Below are 12808 nucleotides of genomic sequence, written 5' to 3'. Positions count from 1 at the left end.
GATGACAGAACGAGGAGTAATGGTCTCAAGTTGCAATGGGGGAGGTTTAGATTGGATATTAGGAAAAACTTTTTCACTAAGAGGGTGGTGAAACACTGGAATGCGTTACCTAGGGAGGTGGTAGAATCTCCTTCCTTAGAGGTTTTTAAGGTCAGGCTTGACAAAGCCCTGGCTAGGATGATTTAACTGGGACTTGGTCCTGCTTTGAGCAGGGGGTTGGACTAGATGACCTTCTGGGGTCCCTTCCAACCCTGATATTCTATGATTCTATGATTCTATGAATTCTTCTAGATTGACTTCCTGTCATTGGGTCTTGTTGTGTCTTTGCTAACTTAGAGTTCCTATTCTGTGAACTATTAATTTTTTTATAATGGAACACTGCTTATTACAGTGTTCTGAAAGCCGTGGCCAAAAGTTTGGTACTGAGGAAATTTAATAAGTGAACTAGTTAATGAAGTGTACCAGCTGTCTCCATAAAGAAAACCTGTGCACATAAATGCAGTAGTTCTCATGTATGTAACAAGAAAATTGAATGTGAACTCTGCTGTAAATAGTCAATAAATCTAGTTTGCGATGGTCGGTTCCTATCAGGAAGGAATCTAGGTGTTTTTAAATCTGGGATCCCCATATAGGTCAAAAATGTAAAGCTCTTGTAGAAGAGTAAAGGAAAAGGTTTAAAAGTGTTTTAGGTTTCCTAGATTTATCTCCTGCTAACTTTCTAAAGTACTCCATCCATCTGCCTGAGAATCAAGTCTGGTTTTACTTGCAGTAAATTACAGTACTGGTTTATAAAAAAAAAAAAAAAAAAAAAAAAAAAGTGCTCAAGTCACATGAAATATCTGACTAAAGTTGCTCAGAGTATGAGTAATAAAGATCAAGTATTAAGAATGCAGCATGTAGTCCATAGATTAAATGTTTGCCAATTTTTTAAAAAATTAACACTTATGAAAAGTAACAGCTGAATGGCCTGTGTTTAATAAACATACTACAGGTATTTTGCTCAGCTATCATCATGCGCTATGACTTTTCATTCGCTGCTATATTACAGCATCTGCACATGCGTAATCGTCCTGAATTTCTTGAGCATGATTGTTGGGGGTGGGTTTCTCAATTTTATTGTTGGTCATCAGAATCAAATATTTAAAGTTTGTATCGTAACAAATTTTTAGATGGAAATTAACTTTTAAATAGCTATTCATTGCCTCAGCAAGAAGCGAACTATGATACTTTTCTACAACTTATTTGGAAATGGTAAATCTGTCAACTCTTCAGTTAAGTTATCTTTCAGTTTAGAAAGTTGTCATGCGTTCACTGTATAGCCTTTGTGTTCAACTGCTTTTTAGTCTCTCTTTTAATTGCTGTATAAATCCCATTGCACATTAGGTACAGGCATTTTTTTTTTCCTTAATGGTTTTGAATTGGCAATTTTCAGCTACCAGGATTTTTATGTGACCGTTTCTACACTTGACTGTTTAATTATTTATTTTTGTTACAGCCCACTTCAGTTCAGCAGATTCCCATCCCTATCTATGCACCTCTACAAGGACAACACCAAGCCCAACTGAGTTTAGGAGCAGCACCTGCTGTTTCCCAGGCTCAGGAATTGTTCAACTCCTCCTTACAACCTTATAGGTAAATGTTTTAGCTTTAGTAAGGAAAAGCAACAAATGAGATCAGTCCATTGTAGTATTCCTTTCTTTCACCACTCCCACCTTTTCAGACCAGCATTGAAGCCTAATAGCAACTCTTAAAATCCTTGTTAGTTTGTGAATTCAGAAGTGAGATCCAGTAATAGAGATTTGACTTAAAAATGAGCTACAAAACTTAAGTACCAGCAGATGACCTAAAAAAATAAAACCTGCTACTTGTTAGAAATACTATGGCCTCTCCCTAGTTAACTTACCAGCCAGAGTTCATTATACATTTTATTTTCTCACCCTTTTTACTCCCTTCAAAAACTCCACATATTCAAAATGTCACTAATTCTGTGATAAGCAGAATGTTGTTGAAAACTTCCATGGAAATTGGAAGAGTTTGCCTTCACATACATGGTTTAATCAAAAGAACCTTGGGTGCTGTTGTGGTCAACATGAGATAGTAACTATTGGTAGTAGACTCTGTAGAGTAGATTTGAAAGATTACACTAACATTCAGTGTCCATAAATCCTTTCATTCACAACTGATTCTCCTGCCTCTCCTAAGCATTTCATTGGGAGTCTTTTTGTATTGACATTAATGAAACTGAGTTGAGCCCCGTATGCACAGGAGTGGAACTCCTATTCTGCAGATCCTAAGCTGCTCATAATAGTGAGACCCTCCTGTGCCTAAAACGAAGGCAGATTTTTCCAGATGAGCTAAGAAAGCAGCCTCTAGTCTTTGACTGCTGGCTGAGAGGGGCTTTTAGGTAGTGCTTTGCTGTATTCCTCTGTAAAAACCCAGAATGAGTAGTATGGGGAGAATGTGCAAGGAAACCAAATATCAATTTAAATATTAAGGACCTTGTTCCAAGCAGTCAGTGTCTCAGATAATACCAAACATTCATTGTTAAAAATACCCATTGATACCCAGCGGGTAAGTATTACAGAGTCAGAATTAATGTACTTGGGGTCATCTGTGGTCAAGAGAACCAAACACTTTTTCATGCTCAGGTGCTACTAAAATCTGTAGTAATTCCCTCTGCCTGATGCTAAAGGACAAAGACTGAAAACTGGAAGCAGACAGATTTCACATGTGGCAGTGCAATTAATTTAAACATTTCTTCCATGTAATTTAAAATAGTTTAATGTACTTTAATACTAAAGAAATTTAAATAACTTATAAAATATTTTTTCAGATATGAAGTTTAGTTGACTTCCCATACATATAATAGCCAGCAGCTCATACTGTCTTCAATGGGGTGTGTTGTGTGTGCAGCCATTTTGAATATCTGGCTCTCTGATTTTAATGCCAATAAAGGTCTAGTTCTGTTATGAATATTATATATTTGTATTTTAAATTTCAAAGGCAATTTCTCATATATTGTATTTGTAATGCAAACTAAAGCCTAATAACACAACTTATTCTTTTGTAGATCACAGCAAGCTTTTATGCAAAGTGGTCTGTCTCAACCATCGCCAGTAGTTCTGTCTGGCACAGCCTTACACAACTTCCCAACAGTGCAGCACCAGGAACTTGCCAAGGCACAATCAAGTCTTGCATTTCAGCAGACTTCTAACACTCAGCCTATTCCCATCTTGTATGAACATCAGCTTGGTCAAGCTTCAGGACTAGGAGGCTCTCAGCTCATTGATACTCATCTTCTCCAGGTTAGAATTTTTTTTCAAGTTGAGGTCTGTATCACTTATTGGAGCAAGTAATGATAGGATGTAAAGAACACTGGAGGAATTTTCTGATACCTTAATACTATAAAATGCATTCTTTGGCCCTCTATATTATTCAGACCTGCTTCTAACCATCTTCGATAGATGAGATGCCAAATATCCATATCTGTTAACTGAAATTTGTATTTAAACTGAAATTTATGAAACCCCAAGACCTTTGTAATATCGGGTTTCATCTGTATTCTGATATGCCCAGCTATATAATATCTAGGTAGCATTGATGCAAGATTACAGGAAATCTTAATGGTTCCTTTTCACCATCTTTACCAGGCAGTCTGTTTTGTGCCCCAACATTCCAATTCACTTGTAACAAACTCTGTAGTTTGAGGATACTTCCACAACTTACAAACATAAAGGCTTGACTTTTCAGTAAAGACATTGTCCTGTGTTTGGATTGTTTTAAACAGAAATGGATGGTTCACCACAAATTGAAATGTCTCTTAATTTTCCAGCTTCTTATGCTGTAGCAATTTTGGAATTGAACTGACTTTAAATCCAGAATAAATTTCCATGCTCTTAACATTTAGTAATCCTGATTATTGATAGTAATTAATACTATCCTATTGCAATTTGTCAATCTTTCTTTCTTTCTAGGCCAGAGCTACTCTCACCCAGGCTTCAAGTCTATATTCTGGACAGGTTCAACAGCCTGGCCAGAGCAATTTTTATAATACAGCTCAGTCTCCCAGTGCTCTTCAGCAGGTAAACTATGGCATGGTAAATTTCCTAAATTGCATTTCTTTTTATTAATTTTATGGACTGTTTTTTTTCTGATGTATACTTAAAAGTAGGGAAATAAAGATATTACAATTTATGATCTTATACCTGAGAATTGGTAGAATAGAGCTACCATAGTGACACACACAAGTTGCAAGAAAATAAAGTGATATACAAGTTCATATTAATGACTTAAGTCTAAGTGGCAAAAGAGTTTTCCTACATCCCGTCTCTCTAGTGCAGTAGTTCTCAAACTTTTGTACTGGTGACCTTTTTCACATAGCACGCCTCTGAACGCGACCCCCCCCCCCCCCCCCCCATAAATTTAAAAAACTTCTTTATATATTTAACACCATTATAAATGCTGGAGGCAAAGCCGGGTTTGGGGTGGAGGCTGACAGCTTGCAACCTCCTCCCCCATCCCCCCATGTAATAACCTCACAATCCCCTGAGGGTCCCTGCCCCCAGTTTGAGAACCCCTGCTCTAGTGATGATAGAAGCAACACCCTACATAACAGTTAAGTAATACAAGTATCTGCTCTCTTTCATGGGGACAAGTCAGAGGTAATAGCGCTTTCATAGGGAGCCAAGTAATTACAGCATTTAGAGAGCAGACAAACAAAATAGCCTGTTTGCTAATGATGGCATATGGCTCATCACTGACTAGCTGAAACCTATGAGACCAGTCACATTTCCAAATGCGTACCCCAAATATGCAAAGTTGATTGAGTTTGCACACAGTTGTCTGTCATGCTTACCTGTGTATATCTAGTCTTAACCTGTAGCTCTGTAGCACTTCCCAGTTTTGAAGTTTAAGTGGTGCCAGAGTATTTCCAAGGAATTTAAGATTATATTAGAAAAAATTGTTTTGATTTTGTCTTGTGCAAGCATTGTAGGATGTTTGCAAATTTAGTACCATTTAATGGCTCACATTTTGACAACTTAAGGTTTAGATTTTATAAACTGTTCCTAACACTTTGTAACATAAGCAAACAACTGGCTACTTTATGACAAGTCTGTCAAACATTAACCATATGAATGAGGAGACCTCCAAAAACTGAATAATATTTTAAATCCTATTGAAACACAGTGGAAAATCCATCATCTGGTAGATTAGAAGCATCTTAAAAAGTTAATATCCCTTCCAAATGAAAGACTTTAGAGGTCAAAATTATGGATATTTGTTTAATGTTTTCAGATGTTCTGGTGAAGTAGCTACTTGTAAACAATATTATGCTGCTTACAGTAAATCTTGATTTAAACTTGACTCACTGTACTATAAAGAATATTGTATCATTCTTTTAGAGGCCCTCAAAACATTTTTTGTGTGTGGTGGGAGAGGGGTTCATGATTGTGCATCATACAAACAGATTAGGAGAGGTAAAAACTAACATAATTACTTGACTATCTAATATTTTCAAGTCCTCATCGCTTCCATCCAGCAGTTAGTGTTCACATTTGGTTACAGTGACCCCTGTTAATACAAAGAGGTGTCATAGGTGGTTGGATAGTACAGTCCACCATTTCTGTTTTTAACCTTAAAACTCCATTTCTGTGTGCTCTTTGGCAAGTAAAGTCTAACCTCAATACTCAGCAGCCAGCTTGATCATTTGAGCTGTTGGATGGAAAATTGCCATTTTTGTAACTATCTTGTAATTATCAGTTGAGTTTAATTTACTTTATTACTGTGAAGTGCTGTTGAAATGATAGTACAGTTAGGATCCATCCTATGATTTGATGCATTTGTAACTGTTTCTGAAGTTCACGTATCCAAATGCCTTAAGAAAGAACTAATTATAAAGTCTCAACATAACAAATTAAGAGATGATTTGCCTGCATCCCTCTTGGTGATAGTTTCACTAATTAAGGGAAATACAATTTAATCTGAAATATAATTTAGTCTGAATATAATTTAATGTCAAAGCCATCTTGATATGGTTAAGTAATTAAGCTTGTACTGTGGTACTGATATTTCCTTATTGTCTCCAGATGACTGTACCTTTACCAGGCTCGCAGCTTTCTTTGCCCAACTTTGGATCCACAGGACAGCCACTAATTGCTCTACCCCAGTCCCTACAGCCTGCGCTGCAGCACGCCCCACCACAGGCTCAGGCTCAAAATCTGAGTAGGCCTGCACAAGTCAACCAGCCTTTCAGAGGATTGATCCCTGCAGGAACTCAGCACAGCATGATTGCTGCTACTGGAAAGGTAATTATGTGTTTAAACTCATTGTGCAATAATGAAAATGTTCCATTACTAATGTACACTATTTTTACAGCATCCAGCAATGTTGTGAGCATGTTGACAGGGTTTTCTTTTTTAAGAACGGAGATCCCTGTCCAGATCTTAAAATTTAGTTTTAAACATGGTGTGACAAAAAGGGGGTAGGATAGCAAACTGTTGGAAAGGCATGTGGAGGTAGGGCACTTTAAACCGTGGGTGTATCTTGGTGGCTCAGCCAAGGTTTTTTATTAACTTCCTTCTCGTGGCATTTTGAAAAGTTAATCTTAGAGGGATTTTAATAAATGATGATGGCTTGGCATATGAGGGCATTTCCATACATCGGGAACAGTGCAGAAAATGGCACATAGGTGGGCAGAAACAGTCAGAGGGCATTGAGTGTGGTATTGGTAGATCAGAGGGGTCGGGAGCTAAGGGGTAAGATTTGAGTTTATATGTAGTCAGGTTGAGTTCTTTGGAGCTTTGAAGGAGAGGAGAAAACTAAACAATGCAATGGGAAGGGAGGAGCCCTTAAAAGGGTCAGATTGGGTGAGTAAAATTTTAGGTGCCTTTTGAATAGTGGGGCCAACACTGGGAGACGAGAGAAGAGGGGTTTTCAGTAATTAAGAGTAAATTATCAGCACACTAATTCATGTTTTGGCTGTTGGGTTATGAGGAATTGCAGATCTTTAAAATATTGTAGAAGAAGAAATTACTGGTTTGGGATATGTTCTGTGTGAAGAAGGGGGAATTCAAAGATGACCTTCAGCTTATGAACCTCAGTGACAAGGAGAGTGGTAGTGCTGAAGGAATTTATCTCTGGAAATCAGATGGGGACAAATTTAGAAAAGATGAAGGAAATTAAGGTTATGTTCTGTTGAGTGGTAAGTGCATTGTATCTCACTTACCACATACTATAGAAGGAAGGGAAGAACAGCATTCACTTTGACAGAATTCATTGTGCTGGCAGTGCCTCTTGGGGCTTCAGTTCACAACTTCAGAAAGCAAAGTATCCAACCCTCTTTCCACAACCACCACAAACATGAGCATTTTTGAAAAGCACTGAGTTTTCAGCTAGCCTGCCAGGGTGAATTTGATTTAAATCACTAGTCAGGAAGACTCAATTTAATCATGGTTTTTAAAACAGATAGTTCACCTCCCAATGACTTCATAAATATCTCCAATTCAATAGGTTAATCATTAATATTTGGAGAATTTTCTTGCCATGCTGTATTAGGAGGAGAACATCACCAGACAGATATTTAAATTGTTTTATTTAACTAAAACAACATTAAGTATTCTGGATTTTTTTCTTCAACAGCAAACATATAATATTTTAACAAAACAAGCATATGTCCCTCGCTTCTCACATTTATCTCAAGACTTCTCCTTGTCCAGATCTATTCCGCCCCCAACAATCTTCTATTTATTGAACTTTCTGAAACTTTGCACTTTTAGAGAGAGGTAAGGGATTGACTCTGTGTACACAAATTTGCAAAGGGACAATAGAATCATAGAATATCAGGGTTGGAAGGGACCTCAGGAGGTCATCTAGTCCAACCCCCTGCTCAAAGCAGGACCAATCCCCAGTTTTTGCCCCAGATCCCTAAATGGCCCCCTCAAGGATTGAACTCACAACCCTGGATTTAGCAGGCCAATGCTCAAACCACTGAGTTATCCCCCCTCCCCCCCATAGCGTTGAGGTTTGTTATTTCTCATCTCTATATATTATTTATTTTAAAACATTTTTGCTGTTAATAAGCATGTTGCCTCTGGAGACACAAATCCACAGTTTGAGAACCGCAAAACTGAGCATCTCTGATGGTATCTTCTAGACTGAGCACTGAGTCCCATTGGGTTGATAGAAAGATTAACCTAAACAATCTATATAGAAGCCTGTGGAACCGCATAGGATTGGGTCGCTAATCCATGAACTATTGGAACTCATTTACAAAACTTTTCTAAAACGTTACATGAATATATTGTCTCATACTATAGAATTAAAATTTATAATCCCTATTCCATGATGAGACACATTATAGCTCAAACATACCTTAATTAAAACTCTCTTTAGATAGGTTTTTTCCTCAAAACACAATTTTATCAAAAACATCTGGGTGTTTTTATTTATTTATTTATTTATTTATTTAAATCATAGATTTTTATCCACCTTGTAGCCTGCCAATTCAAGAAGCCTCCCAATCTATCCTGGAGACCTGTGGACCTTTTCCCTTACTGGTGCTTGGACGCACTGGACCTGAGCACTTTTCAGTTGGGTTATAAGATTCAGTTTAAAAAAAAAAAATTGACAAATCCACACTGGGATGTGTCACTTATGGTGATGGTACTACTACTGCACATCCCATGCAGTTGGTATCTCCAGAAACAACACCAGCTCATAGACATTCTGAAGATAAGGACAGCCCCAATTATATCTCTACCAGTATCTCTAGTAGCAGTGCTCCTGATCCCAACTCTGTGTGTACTGAAGCAATATGTCACGCATTTTTGTAATACAATTCATAATTGCATTTTAGAGTTGCTGGAAGAAAAGTTTTGGCAGTTGTCTAGGGACAGTTTGGGCTTTTGGCATCTGGGGAGGAATGTGGGACAGTTCATGACTTTGGGATAATGACATTAGTTAGATGATTTTGCTAAAATGATCAGCAATGAAATAGTTGACATTTTTAAATTTAATTTTTAGATTTGAGTTAATTCATAGGGATGACGAAAGGGTCAAGTCACACCTTCAGGGCCACAATTTGAGGCTGTCTGTGCTCAGAAAGGCAGGACTATGGTTTGTGTTTCTGAAGTTATTTTTTATAAAACTAGAAAAATAGCCATTTTTAAAAGGGATCTTAGACTCTGAAAGACAGTTCTGTGCCAGAGCTTTGACAAGTTGGTGATTTCTGTAGCACATGCAGAGGAATTGTACTCAGTAGCAAGTATTCTGCAGTTTTTAACCCTGCTGGTAGATCACATCAGCAATGGGAGATCACATCAGGTGGAGTCTAGGCACAGATGATCACTGGTATTAACCCAGGTGCTCTGATTCTGAGAATAGGAGCCCTTTCCCTGACCTTCGGGATCCTGACGAGGGTAAAATTATAGCGGTGTGGTGTTTGTCAAGTTTCAAGTTTACCTGGAATCTCTAAGAACAACTTTAAAATAACTGGTTTGAGGCTTCAAAATATATTTTTTCAATCAGCTTCCATAAGGTTGGCACTAAAGTGTCTTAGACTTTTTTGCTTGGAGCATAAGTTTACCCGTTTTGATTTGCAACTGGCTCCCTGATAAATGCCAGGGTATGCCCCAGGCTTTAAGTTGTGCAACACTTGCAGGCGGCCAGTGCCAGTGAGTGATCTGCACTTGGACTGTTGACACTTCCTGGGGGAAACACATCTCAGCAATCGCTGCAAGATTTGCAGATCTTTCAAGCCTCGGACCAAGAAGGAAAGGGACATTCGGCTCAGAGCCATTTTGACGGAGTCAGCATTAACCCCGACTCCGGTGTGCCGCTCCGAGTTGGCACCAGGTACCACGGTATCAGTGCACTGCGACCCTTTGGTGCCGTCCACCAGTCAGTGCCACTTCCTGTCTGCGGGGCACACCAAGAAGGCTAAGAAGAGGTCTCCTCCTCCGAGACACCGGAACAAGACCAGGGGAGAGACTAGACCAGTGTTGGGCAGTTCTCGGTCTCCATTGACCTCCAGGCCTCCGACTCAGGTTGAGCGGAGTAGCCCGGCCCACTTGGCGCAGGCCTTCCTGGATGTCCAGGTGCCCTCCATGCCAGAGGCCCTACAGGTGGCCCAGGATGTTGTTTCTGCTGGTACCAGAGGCATCGCCACCGTTGTCTCCCCGGTTCAGAGCAAGCCACCACTTGGATCTTCACAGTCACTGCCTGGTCGGTACCATTCGCAGTCGAAGGAATGTTCCCAACACCGTTCACTGCTCAGCAACCACCCCATGTGCAATCCTCGCTGATCCCTGTCGATCCCCACCAGGTTGTCTGGCTGGGTTATGACTGACAGGGGTTCTAGGTGCTGCTCCGCCTTGAGGGAACATAGACCTCGCGAGGGGAGCAGGCCTCGTCGAGACCGGGAGAGACTGCAGCGGAGGTCCTAGTCTCCGAGAGGCTACCGTAGCCCGTCGCAATACGGACATCGACGCCATTCCTGTTCTTCGTCTCTCTGCAAGACCCCGCTGCAGCGCTGCTCATGCAGTTCCAGGCGTTAATCGCCAGCACCTCACTGTGCAGTGGCCCCTGGCTCCTTGGCTGGCACCAATGTGCCCCGTGGCCTCAGACGCAGCTGGTGGGGGCTTGCTCAGTGGCCAGAGCCTCGGAGAGACAGTCTGCCTCCCTTTTCCAGCCTTCCAGAAAGGAGTCGGTGGGGCATGCATCTTCGGTTCCGCACCCGGAGGCGACCAAGTGGTGGGACCTCCGGTACCGGTGGGTATGCAGATTACTGCATCCTCGTCCTCCCTAATGAGGCGATTACGGCCCCTCCTCCCCTGTTCTGCAGGAGGACTCTAAGGCCCACCAGGAACTATTGAAAAGGGTGGCATCAAGCCTCAACCTTCAGACCAAGGAGGTGGAGGCCCTCGGACTCCCTCTTCAATGTTCTCTCGGCCTCGGCACCGGGCAGGGAGTCCCTCCCACTCCACGAAGGGGTGGCAAAAATTTCAAACGCCTTGTGGCAAACCTCAGCTTCCTTGCCCCCCATCTCTAAAAGGGCAAAACGGAAGTACTTTGTGCCCGCTAAGGGGCATGAATACCTGTACACCCATCCTGCCCCCAACTCCCGGGTGGTTGAATCAGTCAACCACCGGGAGAGGCAGGGCCAACCAGCCCCTACTCCAAAAAATAGACTTAAGGAGGCTGGACTTATTTGGGGGAGAGGTTTATTCGTCCTCAAGTTTCCAGTTAAGGGTGGTGAACCATAAGGCCCTACTGGGTCAGTCTGAGTTCAATTTGTGGGGCTCTCTACCCAAATTTGAGGACTCCCTCCAGGACTGTGACAAGGAGGAGTTCAAAACTCTGGTGGAGGAGGGCACAGCGGCTACCAGGGCAACCCTGCAGACAGCGTCGGATGCCATGGATATGGGTGCAAGGTCTATGGCCTCCGTGATGCCCATGAGGGGGCATCATTGTTCCTGCTGTCTGGACTGTCCAGTGAGGTGCAGAACTCCTTGCAGTGCCCTTCCATTCAATGGCAAGGCCCTGTTTGCGGAACAGATGGACATGAAATTGCACGGCCTGAAAGTTTCCCGCACAACGTTTGAGATACTTGGCCTCTACATCCCAGCTCCGGCCAGGACCAAGTTTAAGCCTCAGCAGGCTCCCACCCAGGCCACCCACTCTAAATATGAGCCCCCTTATAAAAAGTCACAGGACTATAAGAAACGCCTGCAGAGGCAGTCCCGGTCTGCCCCCCTGCCTGGGCCCTCCAATGGTAAACATATGGGGAAGCGTCACTTTTGACGGGACGCCCAGGGGCCATTTACCAGTTCATACCAAGGATCCACCCGCAGTAAAGCTTCCTTTCTCCAACTTGTGTGCTTTTTCTCCCAGAGCGGTCGCCGCTGACTTCGGACAGTTGAGTCCTCAACACTGTCTCCCAGGGCTACACCCTCCAGTTTACCTCTACCCAGCCCAACCACCCTCCATCCCCGTCCCTCCTGGTGTACCCCTCTCACAAGGCCCTGCTCGAACAGGAGGTGGGGTGGCTCCTTGGCTTAGAAGTGGTGCCAACAGAATTCAAACGCAAGGGGTACTACTCCTGCTATTTCTTTATCCCAAAGGTCAAAGGGGAGCCCACTCCCATCCTGGATCTGTGAGGCTTGAACCAGTACATGGTAAAGCTCAAGTTTCGCATAGTCTCTTTGGCCTCCATCATCCTCTCCCTGGATCCCGGGGACTGGTACGCCACCCTCGATGTGCAGGACGTGTATTTCCACATCCCTATATTCAAGGGACACAGGCATTTCCTCCATTTCACAGTTGGGCAGGAGCACTACCAATTTACGGTCCTCCCATTTGGCCTGTCCACTGCTCCCAGGGCATTCACAAAGTGCATGTCTGTGGTGGCGGCCTACCTCAGACATCACGGGGTTCAGATCTCGCCTCTTTGGATGACTGGCTGGTCAAGGGCAGCTCCAGGTCGCAGGTGTGGGATCACGTGGCGCTCTTCCTGTCCACGTGCGCCACCCTGGGCCTGTTGGTAAACGACACCAAGTCCACATTAGTCCTGGTGCAGCACATAGAGTTTACCGGGGCAGTCATGGATGCAGCATCGGCCAGGGCCTCCCTCCCACCGGACAGATTTGAGACCCTGAGAGGGCTCAGAGACATGGTCACATGTCAGCATGCACATATGTGGTTCGCCACACCAGACTCAGGATGAGGCCCCTCCAGCTCTGGTTGGCCTCCGTGTTCTAGTCCAGAGACAGGTTGGACAAAGTCCTCACTGTGCCCAAGATGGTGATCACCT

General features: G+C 42.5%; 1 protein-coding gene across 48 annotated transcripts in view; it reads left to right on the top strand.

Annotated features, from left to right (window-relative positions):
- Positions 1–12808, top strand: part of PRRC2C (proline rich coiled-coil 2C) — a 123021-nt gene that overhangs the window by 90173 nt on the left and 20040 nt on the right. For 22 of the 48 annotated variants that reach the window (XM_038412175.2, XM_038412176.2, XM_043491224.1 and 19 more), the window contains 4 exons: positions 1496–1632; positions 3071–3305; positions 3975–4082; positions 6087–6305. In XM_038412175.2, the coding sequence (XP_038268103.1) occupies positions 1496–1632; positions 3071–3305; positions 3975–4082; positions 6087–6305 (699 nt within the window). Of the gene's footprint in view, positions 1–1495; positions 1633–3070; positions 3306–3974; positions 4101–6086; positions 6306–12808 lie in introns of those variants that run through there. The other 26 variants (XR_006273885.1, XM_043491192.1, XM_043491197.1 and 23 more) reach the window with 4 other exon arrangements.

This window comes from Dermochelys coriacea, chromosome 8 (genome assembly GCF_009764565.3).
Source record: "Dermochelys coriacea isolate rDerCor1 chromosome 8, rDerCor1.pri.v4, whole genome shotgun sequence".
Classification (NCBI taxonomy): Eukaryota; Metazoa; Chordata; order Testudines; family Dermochelyidae; genus Dermochelys; species Dermochelys coriacea.
Note: the sequence above shows the minus strand (reverse complement) of the source record. Positions and strands in the feature narration are given on the sequence as shown.